The 19420-nt window shown below is 45.9% G+C and overlaps 1 protein-coding gene across 2 annotated transcripts in view; it reads left to right on the top strand.

Moving 5' to 3' along the window:
• The first annotated feature begins 6861 nt into the window (after nt 1-6861).
• radil2a (Ras association and DIL domains 2a) overlaps nt 6862-19420 on the top strand; it is a 54801-nt gene continuing 42242 nt past the window's right edge. Inside the window, exon 1 of one of the 2 annotated variants that reach the window (XM_069929661.1) lies at nt 6862-7294. In XM_069929661.1, the coding sequence (XP_069785762.1) occupies nt 7167-7294 (128 nt within the window). In that variant the 5' untranslated portion in view covers nt 6862-7166. The remainder of the gene's footprint in view (nt 7295-19420) is intronic. The other variant, XM_069929658.1, reaches the window with a different exon arrangement.

Here is a 19420-nt window from a genome sequence, read left to right as displayed (position 1 = left end):
TTATATTATTAGTAGTTATTAATAAATAGTGCTTTAAAAGAAAAAAAAACCACTGCCTTGGTGAATTTCCATCTGTGACGTAATGCTGAGGATTTTCAGAATATTAAGAAACAGACTCAAAGTCTATAGCGTTCATATAATGTATAAAATGTGAGGAATGGTGGATTCTGAGTAAATTAGCAAACAATGAAGAGAAGTACCCGCGATGACTGTGCTTCCCATAGGGATGATAAGTGAAATTCCAAAGGAATGTAAATGTTGATCATTGCTTTCACTTTAGAGGAGATAATGGGAACAGTGGGAGTGGTCCAATTGAAGATGGCTGATTTCTAAAGTAGTAACTTGCAGAAACACAGCAGCACCTCAAGGCTGCAGCCTTTGTCCCCTGCTGTATTCTCTCTGCTCCCGATTGCATAGCCAAATTCAATCTCTAAATTTGCTGATGACACCATCGTTGTTGGCCCAAATAATGGGAAACGAGTCAGGTTACAAGACTGAGATCAGGAATGTGGTCGGGTGGTATAGAACAGCAATCTTGCTCTCAATGTCACCGAGACCAAGGAGCTTATTGTGGGCTTTTGGACCATACACCTGTGTGCATTGATGGATAGTGGTGGAAAGGGTAATTACTTTCAAGCTCCTGGAGACAGTACAATGAAGAATGCACCTTCTTTCAAATAAAAATGGCTGCGAAGAAGGGAAGATTGTTGTGGAGTAGGTTTATGCAGTCAGCATGAGCTGAAGGGCATGTCCAGTAATGTTTTATGTTCTGAGGAGCATTTGGCTGTTGAATACTCAATGACACTATCATAGGTGAACTGTGTAAAATATACAGACTGCTTCCACCACAGCCTGGTTTGTAAAATCGAGTGGCCAGGAGCACAAAAGACTGCAGAAAATAGCAAACATGGCCAAGCCCACCATGGTACTGACCTCCCATCTATCGTTGTGAGATGCTGCCTCAAGAGGGCAGCTAACATTATAAAGGCCTCCTATCACCCTGGTTACCATCTTTTCTCACTGCTTCCTTTGGGCAGAAGATACAGAAGTCTGAAGACCAGCACATCTCAATTGAAGAATAGTTTTAGCCATTAACTATCAGGCTCTTGAACCTCCCTGTACAATCCTAGCCATAAACTTCTCTGGGATTATTAAAGGATCTGTGCACTAGGAGCACCTGACTTTACAGTCTGAACAGTATTGTTAGTTTTCTGGAAGGAGGGTACTGGATAAAGTCAGCGACATGATCCAGTTAATTTTCTTTCTTAACAATCGGTAGAAAGAGTTCTAGAATCAGAGTAATTTTGGAAGGTTGTCACTAAGGGTGGCCCGGTTAGTGAGGGGCAGAAGGGTTAATGTAGCTTTTAGCATGATGCTGTTATAGTGCCAGTGACCGGGTTTGACTCCGGTGCTGTCTGTAAGGAGTTTGCACATTCTCCCCGTATCTGTGTGGGTTTCCTCCGGATGCTCTGGTTTCCTCCCACTGTTCAAAACAAACCAGGACTGTAGGTCAAATGGGAGTAATTGGGTAGTATGGGCTGGTGGGCCGAAATGGCCTGTTACCATGCTGTATGTCTAAATTTAAATTAAACATCAATGTCAATGTGAGTTAATTGTTACATACAAAAGCATTTGTACTTTTGTATATATGAACAAATGCTCATATATATTTGTATATGAACAAATGCTCATATACATTTGTACATGCTCCGAAATTTTGACTTGCTGCAGCCACACCAAGTACAATAAACTTACATCAGTGCCAAGACAGAAAAGGAGTTTTCAAATTTCTTGTCAGAGCACATCAGTGGTTCTCAACCTTTTTCTTTCCACTTACATACCACTTTAAGTAATCCCTATCCCTATGGCATTGGGATTGCTTAAAGTGGTATGTGAGTGCAAAGAAAAAGGTTGAAAATCACGAGTACATGCATGACATCACATACAACCCTGAGATTCCTTTTTCTTGCAGGCGCCACAGAATTACCACTAATTGGTAGTGCAAAAAAATAAACTATTCGCAGCATAAATGTAAATAAATAAAAACTGTAAACAGATAATGAATGTAAACAAACTGCAATGCAGAGAGAACAAAAAGAGAATAAAGTGCACAAGAGTCCTTAAATTGATTGAGTTTGTCATTGAGGAATCTGATGATGCAGCTGTTCCTGAACCTGGTGGTGCGAGTCTTGTGGCACCTATACCTCTTTCCTTTTGGCAGCAGTGAGAACAGAGCATGTCCTGGGTCTTTGATGCCCTCTGACGGCAGCGTACCTTGTAGATGTTCTCAATAGTAGGGAGAGTTTTGCCTGTGACGTCCTGGGCTGTGTCCATTACCATTTTGAGGGCTTTATGCTCAGGGGTATTGGTGTTCCTATACCAGACCATGATGCAGCCATTCAGCACACTTTACACCACACCTCTAGAAATTTGCCAAGGTTTCTGGTGTCATTCTGAACCTCCACAATCTCCTCAGGAAGTAGAGGCGCTGATGTGCTTCTTCACGATGCCATTGGTGTGTTAGGTCCAGGAAATACCCCCTGAGATAGTGACTCCCAATGATCACTGGATTGTATACCTCTGGTTTTTCTGAAGTCAACAATCAGCTCCTTAGTTATGATGACATTGAGTGCACCATTCAGCCAAGTTTTCATTCTCCTTCCTGTGTATGACTTATCCCCTTCCTTTATACAACCCACTCTTGTGGTATCGTCAGCAAATTTGTAGATGGTGTTATTGTCATACTGAGCTGCAAAGTCATAGGTGTAAAGTGAGTAGAGCAAGGGGCTAAGAACATGGCCCTGTGGTGTTCCAGTACTGATGGAGATTGTGGAGGAAAAGTTCTTACCAAACTTCACTGATTGTGGTCTGGAGGTGAATAAATCCATGTTAACTTCCAGGTCTTGGAGTTTGCTGATCAGTTTTGAGGGGATGTGATGGTGTTAAATGCTGAACTATAGTCAATAAAGAGTATCCTAATGTATGCATCTTTGCTGTCCAGGTGTTCCAGGGCTTTGTTTAGAGGCAGTGAGATGGCATCCGCCAAAGACCTGTTTCTATGATAGGAGATCCATGTCACCACTCAGTCAAGAGATGATATGCTTCATCATAGCCATACAGTAAAAACCCCTAGTGTCCAAAACCCATGGAGATTGGTAGATGCCAGATAAGTGTATTTTCCAGTTGCTTGAGACTAACTAATGCGATGCCTAACTAATACACCCGCGTTTCGAATAAAAAATTTAAAAGACAAAAATACTATACCATACTTAAACTGAACAACCTTCACTTCCATGATTATATAAACCTTAAACCATTTTACTTTATTTTCAGTCACATTCTTTGAAAACATTTAACTGTTGCTGCATCTGCAGGTTCCTCCCCCTCCATGGAGCCGTCTAAAAGATGAACAATGATATTATAGATACTTAACACCCCTCCCACAGATAAAGCCTCTGACCAAGGCAACTCTTACTAAGCAGGGAGGAGACACTTTAAGAAAGTCACTAAATAGCGAGCAGCATTAACCAGCTCTTCATCCTGGGTGCCGACATTTTATTTAAACTTTATTCCAACAGCTGCTACAAACAAAGCATGATTAAGGCACTTCACTGGCTGAATATTTGTTCCTATCTTCACCAAAAGTTTATGTCATAGCGCATTTACATTTACAATTTTAAACTTGCATATTTTTTACTTATTATTTGTTTTAACTTAAAATTTATCTTCTTTGATTATTTTTGCTGGTTGCTTGAATACCTCAAGATCTCTCAGTTCTTACCATACTGCTTAATCCTCTCATTAACATTGTATTCTGCTTTCAAATTTTACCTTCAGAAATGAACCACTTCACAATTTTCAGGGTTAAACTCCATCTGCCACTTTTATGACATCCTCTTCAGGCAGCACTTCACATAGATGTCTTCAGTGGATGGAATGTTGCTACCTGTGATGGACTTGTCTAGGTTTGCCATTTTATGCAGCCTTCTGTGTTCCTGGGCACTCAAGTTTTCAAACCAGGCTGTAAGGCTGTAACTTTCCATAGTTCACCTGTAGAAGTTTATCAATGAAATAATCAATGACATGACTTTGACTTCTTAGTTTGTGTGTCCTTCTCACAGTTGCCTTGATGTGCTGGCTCCAGGAGATGTCGTCTGATATGTGGAGTTCATCAGGCAAATGGGACGAGACCAGTAAGGTACATTAGTCAGCAGGGACATGTTGGGCCAAACTGTCAGGTGGCACGATTCGTGTAGCAGTTAGTGCAACGATATTACAGCGCCAGTGACCTGGGTTTGAATCCAGCACTGCAAGGATGTTCTCCCTGTGTCCTGCGTGTGTTTTCTCTGGGTGCTCCAGTTTCCTCCCATCTTTCAAAACATACAGGTTTGTCAGTTAATTGGGTGGCACAGGTTTAAAATGGGCTGAATCGCTTCTGCTGTATGGTATTATTAAAAGTTTTAAAATATTATAGCTCTCTGATTCCTCGAGATGTTCTAGGCACTGGCACCTTTGGCTGTCCTACTTGTAACTGCAGAAAACAATATGAATTGCCCCAATTACGCTGTCTTCTGCACAGCTCAAACAAAACCTTCATTCTGTCCCAAAAGAACATAACAAATGGAACCAGGAGAGGGGGATTTAGCCCCCTGTGCCAGATCCAATCATTCATTAATGTCATGGCTTCTCCATTTAGATGCTGCTGCTTTCCTGCATTAAACACTGAAACACGCATCCCGATTATTTTGATATCCAAAAATCTATTGATTTATCCTCATAATAATTAAATATGGTCAGCCCCTTTGGGTAGAGAATTCCAAAAATTCACACTCTATGAGTGAAGGTTTCTTTTCATCTCTGTCCTGAATGTCCCCTAATCCCATGACTCTAAAGACAAATGAGAGACATTGCAGATGCTAGAAAACTGGAGCTGGAGGAACTCAGCAGGTCCGGCAGCATTCGTGGAAGGCAATGGACAGTCAATGTTTCAGGCTGAAAGAAAACCCTTCAGCTCTGGCAGGAAAGAGGGCAGAAGCTAAATTTTCACTATGGTTCTGTGAATACTGGGAGTTCAGCAGGAGGTTGAAAAGCAGAACCTCTGGGTTTGTAATCTCAGGATTATTCGCTGTTACACATGCTAGTGAGGGTGGGAATATTGGGACATGGCACATGAATGTGTGGCTGAAGAGTTGGTGTGGATGAGAGAAGCTCAACTATTGGACCATTGGGATCTGTTCTGGGGCAGGGATGGGGCAGGAGTAGGGTTCTATTGGAACTAGAGGAGGATCAGAATCCTTCCAGGGAGATTTGCTTGCACCACTCAGTTGGTACTAGACCCAAGGTAGTAGTTGAGAAAGTTGAAATGAATCTAGAGGTTAGACTGAGCAAGTCCAGCAGGCAGGTCAGAGTGTGAAAGATCTGATAGGTGAAACCACTTTTCCTTTAATTCAAGAAGCTTCATAGGGAAAGTAGATGAACTTGGGGCATGGGACTGCAGTATTGTAGCAGTTACAGAAACATGCTTCCAACTCTGTGAGAGGAGAGGGAGCTGTGAGAGGAGAGGGAGTTGCAGTATTGACTTGTGAGAGCATCTTCATAGAAACTAAAGAAGTTATGATCATAGTCTGGTGTACAACAGGGAAGGGTTCTATTGGAACTAGAGGACACCAAAACCCCTAAGTGGAAATCCCTGCAAAAGGTAGTGAACACAGCCCAGGACATCACAGGTAAAACCATACCCACCATCGAGAACATCTACAAAGAACATTGCTATCGGAGAGCAGCAGCAATCATCACCTGGCACACACTCTATTCTCGCTTCTACCATAAGGAAAGACTACAAGACTACAAGACTCACACCACCAGGTTCAGGAACAGCTGCTACCCCTCCACCATCAGTCTCCTCAACAACAAACCCAGTCAGGGACTTACTTCAGGACTCTTGTGCATTTTATTGATTTTTTTTTCAATCTATTGCACAGTCAATTTGCTTACATTATTTGTATTTCTTTATATGTCAGTATCTTCTTGAGTACAATTTATTGCACTACCAAAAATGGTAGCTCTGCCTCACCCACAAGAAAATCTCAGGGTTGTATGTGATGTCATGTATGTATGTTATTGGGTTTATATAGGTATAGTATATACCAATAGTATATTGGTATAGTATATACCAATTGTCAGAGGAGCATTTATGCTTAGAAATCAGAAGAGTGTTGCTAGATTGGAGTCTTGGGTGATGGGGGAGATTTGATAAGTTGTGGCTTTTGCCCCAGACTGGAGAAGGCTGAGGTGATGAAAGACAAATATAATAAGAGGGCAGAGGTCAGGTCTGTTTCCCCATGGTAGGGTGTCTAAAACTTGAGGGCATGAGTTTAAGGTGAGTGGGAGGAGATTTACAGGAATGTGAGGAGCAAAGTTTCACAGGCATTTGGTTTCCTTGGGCAGGAATGGAAAACACCAGAGGACATGTGTACAAAGTGAAGGGGAGACATCAGGGCTAAGTTTTTTTTACACACAGTTGTGGGTGCCTGGAATGCCTTGGTGGAGGTTGAAAAATTAGGGGCATTTAATTAGGCAGGGAGGGTTTAGTACTTTCTTAAAGAATATGGTCGGCACAATTTCAAGGGTCAAAGTACCTGTACCTATGTTTCTGGAATGAGCTGCCAGATTTGAGTTACAGGAAGAGGGCGGATAGTGTATGAGGCTGAGCAGTGATCCTACAGAAGTTTCTAAAATCATAACGGAGATGTAGATTGTTTTTCATAGATTTCCCCCCCACCCCCCCCTCCCTCTCCCTCTCCCTCTCCCTCTCCCTCTCCCGAGTTAGTTCAGTTCCTTCCCTGTTCTCCCGGGTTGGTTCAGTTCCCTCCCAACTCTATCGGGTTAGTTCCGTTCCTGTCCTGCTCTCCCGGGTTGGTTCCTTCCCTGCCCTGTTCTCACTCGGTCGAGGTGCCCGGCCGCGGCCACACGGTGTCTCTGTCCCTCTGGCTCCGGGACTCAGAGTAACGGGACAGCGGAGCTGCCTCGGAGCCTCCTTGTCTGTGGGAGGTTTGAGCTGAACACCAGGGTGGTGGTGTTTCAGAAGGGGCGCGGCCAGCTGTTGCCGGTGCTGGGCGCCGTTGGCCGGGGATGAGCGGTGCGGAGGAGTGGCGCTGAGTGGCACGATGCTGCCCGGGGAACGCCACGCCAGCCTGTCCCGGCAGAGTCTCAACATCCCCGCAGCCTTACTGATCACCTCGCCCAAAAGGAGACTGGCCAGGCTGGGCAGGAAACACAGCAACGGGTCGCTGCAGTGAGTACCAGCGCCTTCAACACTGAACGCTCCCGGGAGCGGGGTGGGGGGGAATGGATGGAAGGGAAAGAGAGGGGTAAGAAAGAGGGAAGGAGGGGGAGAAAGGACGGGAGGGAAAGAAAGAGGGATGGGAGGGGGTGAGGGAAGAAGGCTGGGGGAAAGAGAGGAAGGGGAAAGAGAGAGGGGAAAGGGGAGGGATGTCGAAAGTGGAGAGGGAGGAAATCGGAGGGAGGGTGGAGAAAGCAGAGGAATGGTGGTGAATGTGGAGGGAAGAGGGATGGTGGGGAAAGTGGAGTGAGAATGAGTACCAGTTAGAGAGGGAGAGATGTGTGGAGGACAGAAGGAAAGTGCAGAGGGTTGATAGGGAATCACATCGTGGTTCCCTGAGAATTGCTCAGAAAAGTTTGTGCTGGGTGTGCAGGAATGGTCAGGAAGCCTTGAGTACCGGGTATGTTGAGGCTCGTGCACCAATCAATTTGGAAAATTGCATGTTTGTGTGAAGGGCGAGGGACCATGCGGGTGAGGGAGTGAGGTAGCTGCGTGGATGGGCAAGCGACCAGGGGGACAGGGGGTGAGGTAGCTGTGTGGGCAGACAAGGGTCTGTGCAGGCGAGGGAGTGAGGCAGCTGTGAGGGCGAGTGGGTGAGGGTCCAAGTGGGCGAGGGTCCAAGTGGGCGAGGGTCCAGGCAAGTGAGGTGGTGAGGTAGCAGTGTGGACGGGCAAGTGAGGGGTCCAGCAGGCAAGGGGGTGTGGTAGCTGTGAGGGTAGACGAGGGTCCAGGTGGGCGAGGGATGAGGAGCTGTGTGGGCGAGGGGGTAAGGGAGCTGTGTGAGTGGGAGGATGGTCTTCAGTCCTCTATTAGCCTAAATGATTCTCTTGCTTTCATTGTGATGGAAACGCAAGACCAATGTCATAATCATGGAGAATTGTTGCACAATAACAGTCCCTTCAGCCCAACCTATCCATGCTGACCCTTGTACTTTCTGTACTTATTTTCATTACCCTTATTTGGCCCACATGCTTCTATACATTCAGAGTCGGAATTTATTGTTGTGAACATACCATTAAATATGTTGTTTTGTGGAAGCACCTACAGTGGAAATTCTGCTATTACATATAAAACAACTAAATCAGTGTGAAAATAGTAAACAAGGTAGTGTCTTATGGTTCATTGTGTATTCAGAAATCTGATTGCGGAGGGCAAGAAGCCCTATGCCACTGGGCGTTCATCTTCTATACCTCCTTCCTGATGGTAACAGTGTGAAGAGAGCATAGCCTGGGTGGTGGGGGGTCATAGACGATAGAGGCTGCTTTCTTGAGACACTGCCTATTGTAGATGTTCTTGATGGAGTGAAGACTGATGCCCGTGATGGTGCTGGTCAAGTTCACAACTCTCTGCAATCCTTTCCTGACCTGTGTGTTGGCTCCTTCTTCGTGATTGCATCAATATGGAGGCTCCAGGACAGATCCTCAGAGATGTTGATGCCCAGGAATTTGAAGTTCTTTACCCTCTCCACTGCTGAGCCCTCGATGAGAACAAGTTCACGTGCTCCTGATATCCTCCTGAAGTCTGCAATCATCTCCTTGCTTTTGCTAACATTAAGCACAAGGTTGTTGTTGTGACACCACTCAACCAGATGATCTTGCTCACTCCTGTACACTTCCTCATTGTTGCCTGTGATTCTGCTGACAACTGTGGTGTCTTCAGCAAAATTGTAGATTGCCTTTGAATTGTGCCTGGCCACACAGTCATGGGTGTAGAGTGAGTGGAGCAGTGGGATAAGCATGTATGCTTGCGGTGCACCTGTGTTGATCATCAGTGAGGAGAGAGATGTTGTTTCCAATTTACTTACTTGTGTTCTGATGTGGAAGTCAAGGATCCAGTTGCACAAGCGGGTGCAGAGGCCCAAGGTTTGGAGCTTATTGACCAGCACTGAGAGAATAATGGTGTTGAAGGTTAAGCTGTAATCAATGAAGAGCAGCCATATGTAAGTTTTACTGTTGTCTAGGTGATCCAGAGCTGAGTGGAGAGCTAATGTTATTACATTTGCTGTGGAGCAATTGTGACAGTAGGTGAATTGCAGTGGGACTAGTCCTTTGCTAGAGATACATTAATTCTGGCCATGACCAACTCTTAAAGCATTTCATCACATGAGATGTGAGGGCTACTAGATGATAGTCATTGAGGCAGCTCACCCTACTTTTCTTGGGCACTGGGATGATTGGTGCCCTTTTGAAGCAGGTGGGAACTTACGACTAGAGCTGTGAGAGATTAAAAATGAATATCACAGCACAGTACATGCCCTTCAGCCACAATGTTGTGCTGACCTGTGTAAACCTACTCCACAAAATCTAATCATACCCATAAGCCTCAATGTTTCTTACATCCATGTGCCTATCTCAGAGACTTTTTAAAATCGTCGTCGTACCAGCTGCCACCATCAGCCTGGCAATGAATTCCAGGCACCCACCACTTTGTGTGTGTGCACGTATTTAAAAAAAATCACCTCTGAATTTTCCCCTGAACTTTCCTCAACTCACCTGAAACGGATGTCCTCTGGAATTAGCCATTGCCTTCCTCTCATAATCTTATATGCCTCTTATAATATTACACATCTCTATTAATTTGCCTCTCAATTGTCATTCCAAAGGGAAAAGTCATAGCTTTCTCAACCTTGTTTCATATATGCTCTCCAATCCAGGCAAAATCCTGGTAAATTTCTGCACCCCTCTCTAAGCTTCCACGTCCTCCCTGTAATGAGGCGATCAAAACTGAATGCAATATTCCAAGTGCAGTCCAATCAGAGTTTTAAGGAGCTACAATATTACCTCATGGCTCTTCAACTTAATCCCCCAACAAATAAAGGCCGGCATACCATACATCTTCTTACCACCTTATCATCTTTTGCAGCAACCTTTGGGGATCTAAGGACCTGGTCTCCAAGATCCGCCTGTTTTTCCACCCTTAAGAGTCCTGCCATTAACCATGTACTCCACCTTCAAGTCCAAACTTCCAATGTGCATCTTTTCACATTGATACAGATTGAACTTCATCAGCCTCTTCTCCGCCCAACTACAGGAAGGAGAATGAAATAGCTGAATGGTGCACCAACAATAACATTGCACTCATTGTCACCAAAACTAAGGAGCTGATTGTTGACTTCAGGAAAGGAAAGCCAGAGATGTACAATCCAGTGGGGGAATCAGAGGTGGAGAGGGTAAGGAAATTTAAGTTCTTGGGAGACACTACTTTTGAATGATCTTTCCTAGACCCAACACACTAATGGCATCATGAAAAAGGCATGTTAGGGCCTCTACTTACTCAGGAGTTTGACATCAGAAACCCCGGCAAATTTCTAGAGTTGTGGTGGAAAGTGTGCTGACTGGCTGCATCACGGTCTGGTATGTTGTGTTGAGAATGTCAGGTTCGGTGGGTTCACAGAGACGAGTCTGGACACAAGGGTTTGTAATCACTTTTATTAAAACGCAACAATTAATATAAGCGCATGGGAAAATCGTAACCAGAAACTAACGGGAGAACATTAAACAGTACACAATTACTAATTCACACAGGCAATGCAGGCATTTGCACACTATAAGCCGGGGTTCTATACGTTGGGAGATGGCTCTAGTACCATTCTACGCAGGGGTATACACACCCTCCCAGACCCCTGATCATTGTGAGGCAGCTCTTGTACCACTGAACGCAGGGGTGTGCACTAACTCCTGGACCCCTGATCGTTGAGAGTCAGCTCGACTGCGTATTGATCTGCAGCAATTTGATCTATAACAATATTATGACTCACCGGAGGGAGCGAATGTGTTCTGTGGTCGTGCTAAATACAAGGTTCTAGCCATAAAGAACACTAGGCGATCTGAATTAGCTAGTGGCATTAACTAGTTGCCAGAGCCCAACCTTAACTGTCACTCCACCTGCAAACCATAACTTTGAATCTACAACTTGTAACTTTGAATGAAACAAAAAGTACACAACATACTGACAGGTGATGTGACTCCTGAATGAGTTTCAGATGGGGAGGCCACATGACCACCTGCAACACACAGGTAGGGAGGCCACGCCTCCTCCACATACCACATTCCACCCCTCGGAAGCCATGTCACTCTGGATCAGTGATGCTATGTACAATGATAGCGCCTCACCAGCAAACCCCCCCCCCCCACCATTGCACCTCTGACCAAACAGGGTCACTGTGTTACCAGTGGAGCAGGTTGCTGTGGGAGCTGCTCCCCAGTGTCAGAGGGGAGGGCAGAAAAAGGAACTTGTCTGGTCACTGAGCCAATGCCTTGCTTCTCCAGCTCGGCTGGAAAATGTGAACACTCCCACCACCTACACCTGCAAACAGGCAGCGCAGGGTCATGCATGAGGTGCCAGATCCCTCACTTGGCTTGCATATTCTGCGCCCTGGTCCCACACTTGGGCACTCCCAAAGCACAGAGCTCAGATGGCAGCCGCCATACTATCCTGTGGTGAGGCAGAGGGCAGGCTGGCAGACATGTATCCAGGGTGTACCCGGAACATTCTATTTCCCTGGGCTGTCATCCAACACCAGGATGCCATTCTTGCTCACGTTCTTTTTAAACAGATGCCACAAGTACCTTTGTTGGATCCATGCAATGATAGCCTGGGAGGAGATGGGACTGAAAGTTTTGTTAATGGGGGAGGGGCTGGGGCGACACTGTTACTGTCAAGTGAAACAAAAAGAAAACAACGTCCATTCAATGACACTACTTATAAGACATCACAGGGTGACTGAAGAAGAGGAAAGACAACAGAAAAACAAAAGGTCCAACCCAAAGTCCATGCTTGCGATGCAATCGAATGCCAAATTCCACTGCTCAAACGGCAGGTGTGACCACAGCTATCAGTGGTGTTGGCAGCTGAAATCAGTGATTCTGTTGCAGTAGTCTTTTGATGCACCCTCAGATCGAGGAGAGGAACAGCTTGAAGGGTAATCTGTGTGGGGGTAGGGGGAGAGAGCTCAAAACATTGATTAGTTAGGGGCCACCTCTGGTCGGGGAAGACCAGAGGGGAGGCTGATCCAGGTCGGAGTGGGCAGTGCATGGGAAGCTGAACCCCAACAGGGCTCCCCCCCCCCCCCCCCCCCTCCGCAGTGCTCACTCTCTCTCACACCGGCAGGGTGACATTGCCGACCTTCTCCTAAGCCCTGAAATGTTGAGCAGGATCTCTCTGCTCCGTGCACTCTGATCCCTCCACTCCAGGAGGGTAATGGCTTCCTGGACCGCCTTCTCTGATGCCAGTCCCATGAGCGGCAAGGTGGGGGAATGTGGCGGGGCACCAATCACCTTTGTGCTCCCTGAGAGGTGGTGTTTGTGGGTGCCCCCTGTAGCCACCCACAACCAATGCCCACTCCTTAACAACCCGCGTCCCAATGTAAACAGTGCGCCATTGTAGCCGGCTATGTTGGCCCCATTCTAGGAGGGCAGAGAATCTGGTCTGGACTGCACTCACCACCCGCTGCCGTAGGGTGGTGCCCTCAAGGCGTTGGCAATCGTCTGCCAGTCAGACTGACCACCCAGGTCACTCACATCCCAATGAGAGAGAAAGTAATTGGGAGTTCCCTCATCTCCCAACTGAATCAGCAGCATGGCTAAGTTTTCGTCTGGCCGCTGGTGGCATCAGTCCCCACGCCCGGTTAGAGTAGTCCTGGAGCTCCGTTATCTTACAATGACCACCTATGTGCTCACCTGAGGTCCCCCATCTTCAGCTACCTCCCCATTTTGAAGGGTCGGAGGGGCGCCCTTGTTACAAACCTGGGATCATGTGGTCACTGGCCGGGCTTGTAAAAGCTCAGGCTCACAGGAAGGGGATGATGTGTGACTCATCTTCCATTCACACGTACCCATCCCCCCACCACCACATGATGATCCTCTCCTCCTGCTGGACAGTGGGGACTACATCCCTGTTTGGAGGGTTGGCATGTCCTCTCATGGCAGACCTGGAACCGAATGGTCACTGGTCGGGATGGTAAAGGCTCACGCATGCAGGGAGTAGGAAGTGTGTCCTGGGACTCAGTTTCCTCATGGTTAAGATCATCCATCCACATGTCAGTCCCTTCCCCCCTGCTAGATAATGGCTCGGACTTTTCCTGTTTCATGCCGCAAGCCAGACCAGAGCTTGTAGCTGCTGTGTTTTGATCTGAGAGGAAACTGCCTCCCTGATTTAAAGTCTAAATTGGTCGCTTGCCCTTGGGCAACCTGCAGTACCTCTTGCAGTTCCCAATGTTCATGTAGCTGGGATTCTATCTCCCTATCATCTTTCCAGGTTGCTTGTCCTTGGGCAGACTGTACTGCCTCTTACAGTTCCCAACACTTGTTGCTTTCCCAACTCTTATCTTGTAGGGATTCTATTTCCCTTTCTTCCTGGCTACTTAGCTCAGATGTCATATTGCACTGGCTCCTGAGTAGGGATATTAGTAGCCATAGGGCTACCCCAAAACTCTGCCCAGCCTCGGAAAACCCCAGTAGCGCCAGGTGGGAGATCACATGGTGCCCTATCTTCTGCCCATGGGGTCCAACCTGTCATTCCAATTGACTGGCATGGCTTGCTAGCCACATTACCAAATGGCTGAATGCCTGGCGGTCATTGGACCACCCAGGGATTTTAAACTACAACCCCAAGGTCCATTTCCTCCTGCTGCCCTGTTGGTGAGCATGTACACAATAAACCATGCACCTGACAGGACACCCACACACAGTTACCAATACAATCTGCACAGTTAAAACAGTCTCTCACTCCCACATAGTTAAATCACCATGTGTGTCCAGTTGTAATTCTTTGAACCTTGCTTGCAGCACTAATTGTTGTGTTGGGAAAGAGTGTCGGGTTTGGTGGGTTCACAGAGAGATGAGTCCGGATACAAGGGTTTGTAATCACACGTAACTTTTATTAATACAATTAATAGAAGAGCGTAGGAAAATTGTAGCAGGAATAAAACATGCACAATTTATAGGATGTTGCCAGGTCTTTAGGAGTTGAGTTTTAGGGAAAGATTAAACAGGTTAGTCCTTTATTCCTTGGAGTGTAGAAGAATAAGGGGAGATTTGATAGAAGTTTACAAGATTATGAGGGGTATAGCCAGTAAATGTGAGTAGGCTCTTTCCACTTAGATTAGGAGATATAAATACGAGAGGACATGGCTCTAGGGTGAAAGGGAAAGGTTTAAGAGGAACATTAGGTGAAATGAGCTGCCATCTGACGTAAATGCAGGCTCAATCTTAAGTTTTAAGAATAAATTGGATAGATACGTGAATGGGAGAGGTCTGGAGGGTTATGGACTGGGTGCAGGTCAATGGGACGAGCAGAATAATATTTCGGCACTGATTAGAAGGATCAAATGGTCTATTTTCTGTGCAATAGTTTTCCATGGTTCTAAGAATGTGGGAAAATACGTGCACAATTTAATAAGAGCGTGGGAAAATCGTGACAGAAACCAACAGAAGAACGTTAAACGGTACACAGTTACTAATGCACACCGGTGATGCAGAAATTCACACACTATAAGCAGTGGTTCTATATGTTAGGAGGTGGCTCTAGTACCACTGTACGCAGGGGTATATAAACTGTCTCGGACCCTTAATCATTGGGAAGCAGCTCTAGTACACACTGTACACAGGGCTGTACATATGCTCCCGGACCCATGATCATTGAGAGTGGCAGCTGTATTGCAAGTATTGATCTATAGCAATTTGATCTATAGCAATACTATGGCTCAGCCTCAGTGCACTGCACACCTTACCTGCGACCCTTTCAAGCGACATCCACAGTAGTGACCTGGCATGGAGCATGTCTGGGGCTCAGGCATCGAGGCGGAAAGAGCAAATGTGCTCTGTGCTGGTGCTAAATACAAGGCTCTAGCCAATAAGAGAGCTAGGTGATTTGAATTAGCCAGTAGCAAGGTGTCCACTAACTAGTGACTGGAGCCCAACCTTAACTGACGTTTCACCTGCAAACTAACTTTGAATCTACAACCTGTAACTTTGAATGAAACAAAAAGTACATAACATCTTTGGCTTGGCTTCGCGGACGAAGATTTATGGAGGGGGTAAAAAGTCCACGTCAGCTGCAGGCTCGTTTGTGGCTGACAAGTCCGATGCGGGACAGGCAGACACGATTGCAGCGGTTGCAAGGGAAAATTGGTTGGTTGGGGTTGGGTGTTGGGTTTTTCCTCCTTTGCCTTTTGTCAGTGAGGTGGGCTCTGCGGTCTTCTTCAAAGGAGGTTGCTGCCCGCCAAACTGTGAGGCGCCAAGATGCACGGTTTGAGGCGATATCAGCCCACTGGCGGTGGTCAATGTGGCAGGCACCAAGAGATTTCTTTAGGCAGTCCTTGTACCTTTTCTTTGGTGCACCTCTGTCACGGTGGCCAGTGGAGAGCTCGCCATATAACACGATCTTGGGAAGGCGATGGTCCTCCATTCTGGAGACGTGACCCATCCAGCGCAGCTGGATCTTCAGCAGCGTGGACTCGATGCTGTCGACCTCTGCCATCTCGAGTACTTTGACGTTAGGGGTGTAAGCGCTCCAATGGATGTTGAGGATGGAGCGGAGACAACGCTGGTGGAAGCGTTCTAGGAGCCGTAGGTGGTGCCGGTAGAGGACCCATGATTCGGAGCCGAACAGGAGTGTGGGTATGACAACGGCTCTGTATACGCTTATCTTTGTGAGGTTTTTCAGTTGGTTGTTTTTCCAGACTCTTTTGTGTAGTCTTCCAAAGGCGCTATTTGCCTTGGCGAGTCTGTTGTCTATCTCGTTGTCGATCCTTGCATCTGATGAAATGGTGCAGCCGAGATAGGTAAACTGGTTGACCGTTTTGAGTTTTGTGTGCCCGATGGAGATGTGGGGGGGCTGGTAGTCATGGTGGGGAGCTGGCTGATGGAGGACCTCAGTTTTCTTCAGGCTGACTTCCAGGCCAAACATTTTGGCAGTTTCCGCAAAGCAGGACGTCAAGCGCTGAAGAGCTGGCTCTGAATGGGCAACTAAAGCGGCATCATCTGCAAAGAGTAGTTCACGGACAAGTTTCTCTTGTGTCTTGGTGTGAGCTTGCAGGTGCCTCAGATTGAAGAGACTGCCATCCGTGCGGTACCGGATGTAAACAGCGTCTTCATTGTTGGGGTCTTTCATGGCTTGGTTCAGCATCATGCTGAAGAAGATTGAAAAGATACTGACAGGTGATGTGACTTACGAATGAGTTTCAGATAGGGAGGGCACGTGACCACCCACAACATGCAGGCAGGGAGGCCATGTCTCCTCCATACACACAACATATGGGGACATCAATCTACTGAGTGTAAAGTCCTGCAAAAAGTAGTGGACACAGTCCAGGACATCACAGGCAAAACCCTTCCCACTATCAAGAAGATCTACAGGGAATGCTGTCGTCAGAGAGCAGCAGCAATCATCAAGGATCCCCACCACCTACCTGTACACCAGGTGCCACAAGATTAGCACTACCACGTTCAGGAACAGTTGCTACCCCTCCACCATCAGACTCCACAATGACAAACTCAATCAGAGACTCATTTAAGGACCCAGTATTCGAGGGATCAGTGTTTGAGAGGGTTAAGTACTTCAAATTCTGAGGATCTGTTCTGGAGCCTCTACGTTGATGCAATCACAAAGAAGGCTCGCCAGTGGCTATACTTTGTGAGGTGACTGAGGAGATTTGGTATGTCACTGAAGACGCTCATAAATTTCTCCAGGTGTATATTCTGGCTGGTTGCATCACTACCCGACATGGAGGCGTCAACTCTCAGTACAAGAATAAACTCCAGAGGGTTGTTAACTCGGCCTGTGACATCATAGGCACCAGGCTTCATTCCATCGAAGAGATCTACATTAGGTGATGTCTTAAAAAAGCAGCCTCTATCCTCAAAGATCCCCAGCACCCAGGCCATGCCCTCTTCACTCTGCTACCATCAGGGAAAAGGTACAGGAGCCTAAAGACAAGCACTCAGCAGCACAAGGACAGCTTCTTCCCCGCTGCCATCAGATTCATGAATAATCAGTGAACCAAAGATACTGCCTTACTTTCGTGCACTATTTTTGTTGTTTTAAAACATTTTTTAAAGTAATGTTGTAAGATGGTTATAATATGAATGTTTGCTCTGTCATGCTGTCGCAAAACACCAAATTTCATGACTTGTTCAGGTCAATAAATTCTGATTTGAATTCTTACTTGTGCACTTTATTAACTTTTTTAAAATTCTCTCTGTTTTGCACAGACAGTTTGTTTACATTTATTATCTGATCACAGTATTTATTTGTTTACTGTGTATGCTGTGTTTTTTTGCACTACCAATAAGTGGTAAATTTGCCTCAACCACAGAAAAAAGAATTTGAAGGTTGTATGTGATGTTATGTATGTACTCTGACAATAAATATGAAACTCTGCATCCTGTCTTATTTCTGTTATAACCTACAACAACTTCTACACTATCCCCAACAGCTTCAGTATTCAAATCTGTGAACACCCCTACACTTCTTTGTCCATGTTCTTTATATTAAAAAAACTCACAAAGAGCAGGGGTCCCAGAACAGTTCCCTACAGAACGCCACATGTCACTGACCTCCAGGCATTCCAACTATTACTATTCTCTGCTTTCTGTAGGCAAGCCAATTCCAAATCCAAGCACCAAGATTTCTTAAATCCATGCCTTATGACTTTCTGAATGAATCTACCATGTGGGACCTTGTCAAATGCCTTACTAAAATTCATGTACACCACATCCACCACATTTCATCAATTTCTTTTGTCATTTCCTCAAAAGGCTCAATAAGGCTCATGAGGCATGACCTGCCCCTCACAAATCTATGCTATCTCTGAGAAGACAATGCTTCTCTAAATACTTGTAAATCCTGTAATTAAGAATTCTCTCCAATAGTTTGCCTACCATTGAGATAAGTTACAGGTCCATGATTCTCCCTTTTAACTTTCTTAAATGAGGAAACTACATTACCATTCTCTAATCTTCTGGTAGCTCTCTTGTGGCCAGGGAAGACACAAAGATCATTCCTAACGCTCCTGCAATCTCTTCCCTCGATTTCTCCAGTAACCTGGGACATATCCTTTCCAGACCTGCAGACGTCTGCCTGAATGTTTTTAATAAGATCTAGCACTTTCTCTTTCTTAACCTAGACATGCTTCAGCACATAAACCTGTTCTACACTGACTTCAAATTCACCAAGGTCCCTCTCATTGAACATTGAATCAAAATATTCATATAGGACTTCCCCTGGCTCCTGTACTTCCAGGCACATATCCCCCCCTTTATCCCTAATCGGTCCTATCCTCATTCTCATCTTCCTTCTATTCTTCATGAATGTATATAGCATCTTAGGGTTTTCATTAATCCTGCTGACCAAGGTATTCTCATGCCCCCCCTTAAGTTCAACTAAGTCCTTTCTTAAATTCCATCCTGGTTACTATATAATTTTCATGAGCCCTTCCTGACTTCCTAAACCTTGTATATGCTTCCTTGATGTTTTTGACCAGCAGTCCCACCTCTCTTTTCCTTGTCTCAGTGGGACAAGCCTATCCAGAACCCTCACAACTGGTCCTTAAACATCCTCTATATTTCTGCTATGCATCTGTTCCCAATTTACTCTCAAATTACCACCTAATCCCATCATAATTAGCCCTTCCCCAATTAAACATTTTTGTTTTTGCTATACTCTTATCCTTGCAGTAAAGGTCAGGGAGTCGTGGTCACTGTCTGAAGTGCTCCCTCACTGAGAGGTCCATCATCTGACCAGGTTCATTACCCAGAACTAGACCCACTATGGCCTCTCCTATAATCCACAAAGTGTCAAGAATCCTTGGATACACCTGACAAATTCTGCCCCATCTGCACCTTCTGCAGTAGGGAGGTGCCAGTCAACATTAGGGAAGTTGAAGTGTCGCATGACAACAAACCTGTTATTTTTGCACCTTCCCAAAACCTGCTCCTCAGTACCCCAATGAGGGGACATTGAATACTCCCAATGGAGTGATCACCCCCTTCCTGTTTCTGACTTCCACCCACAATGACTCAGTCTATGACCCTTCCACAATGCCCTCCCCTTTTGCAGGTCTGGGAGTTAACCCCTCCC

Source organism: Narcine bancroftii, chromosome 3 (assembly GCF_036971445.1).
Source record: "Narcine bancroftii isolate sNarBan1 chromosome 3, sNarBan1.hap1, whole genome shotgun sequence".
Lineage (NCBI taxonomy): Eukaryota > Metazoa > Chordata > Chondrichthyes > Torpediniformes > Narcinidae > Narcine > Narcine bancroftii.
Note: the sequence above shows the minus strand (reverse complement) of the source record. Positions and strands in the feature narration are given on the sequence as shown.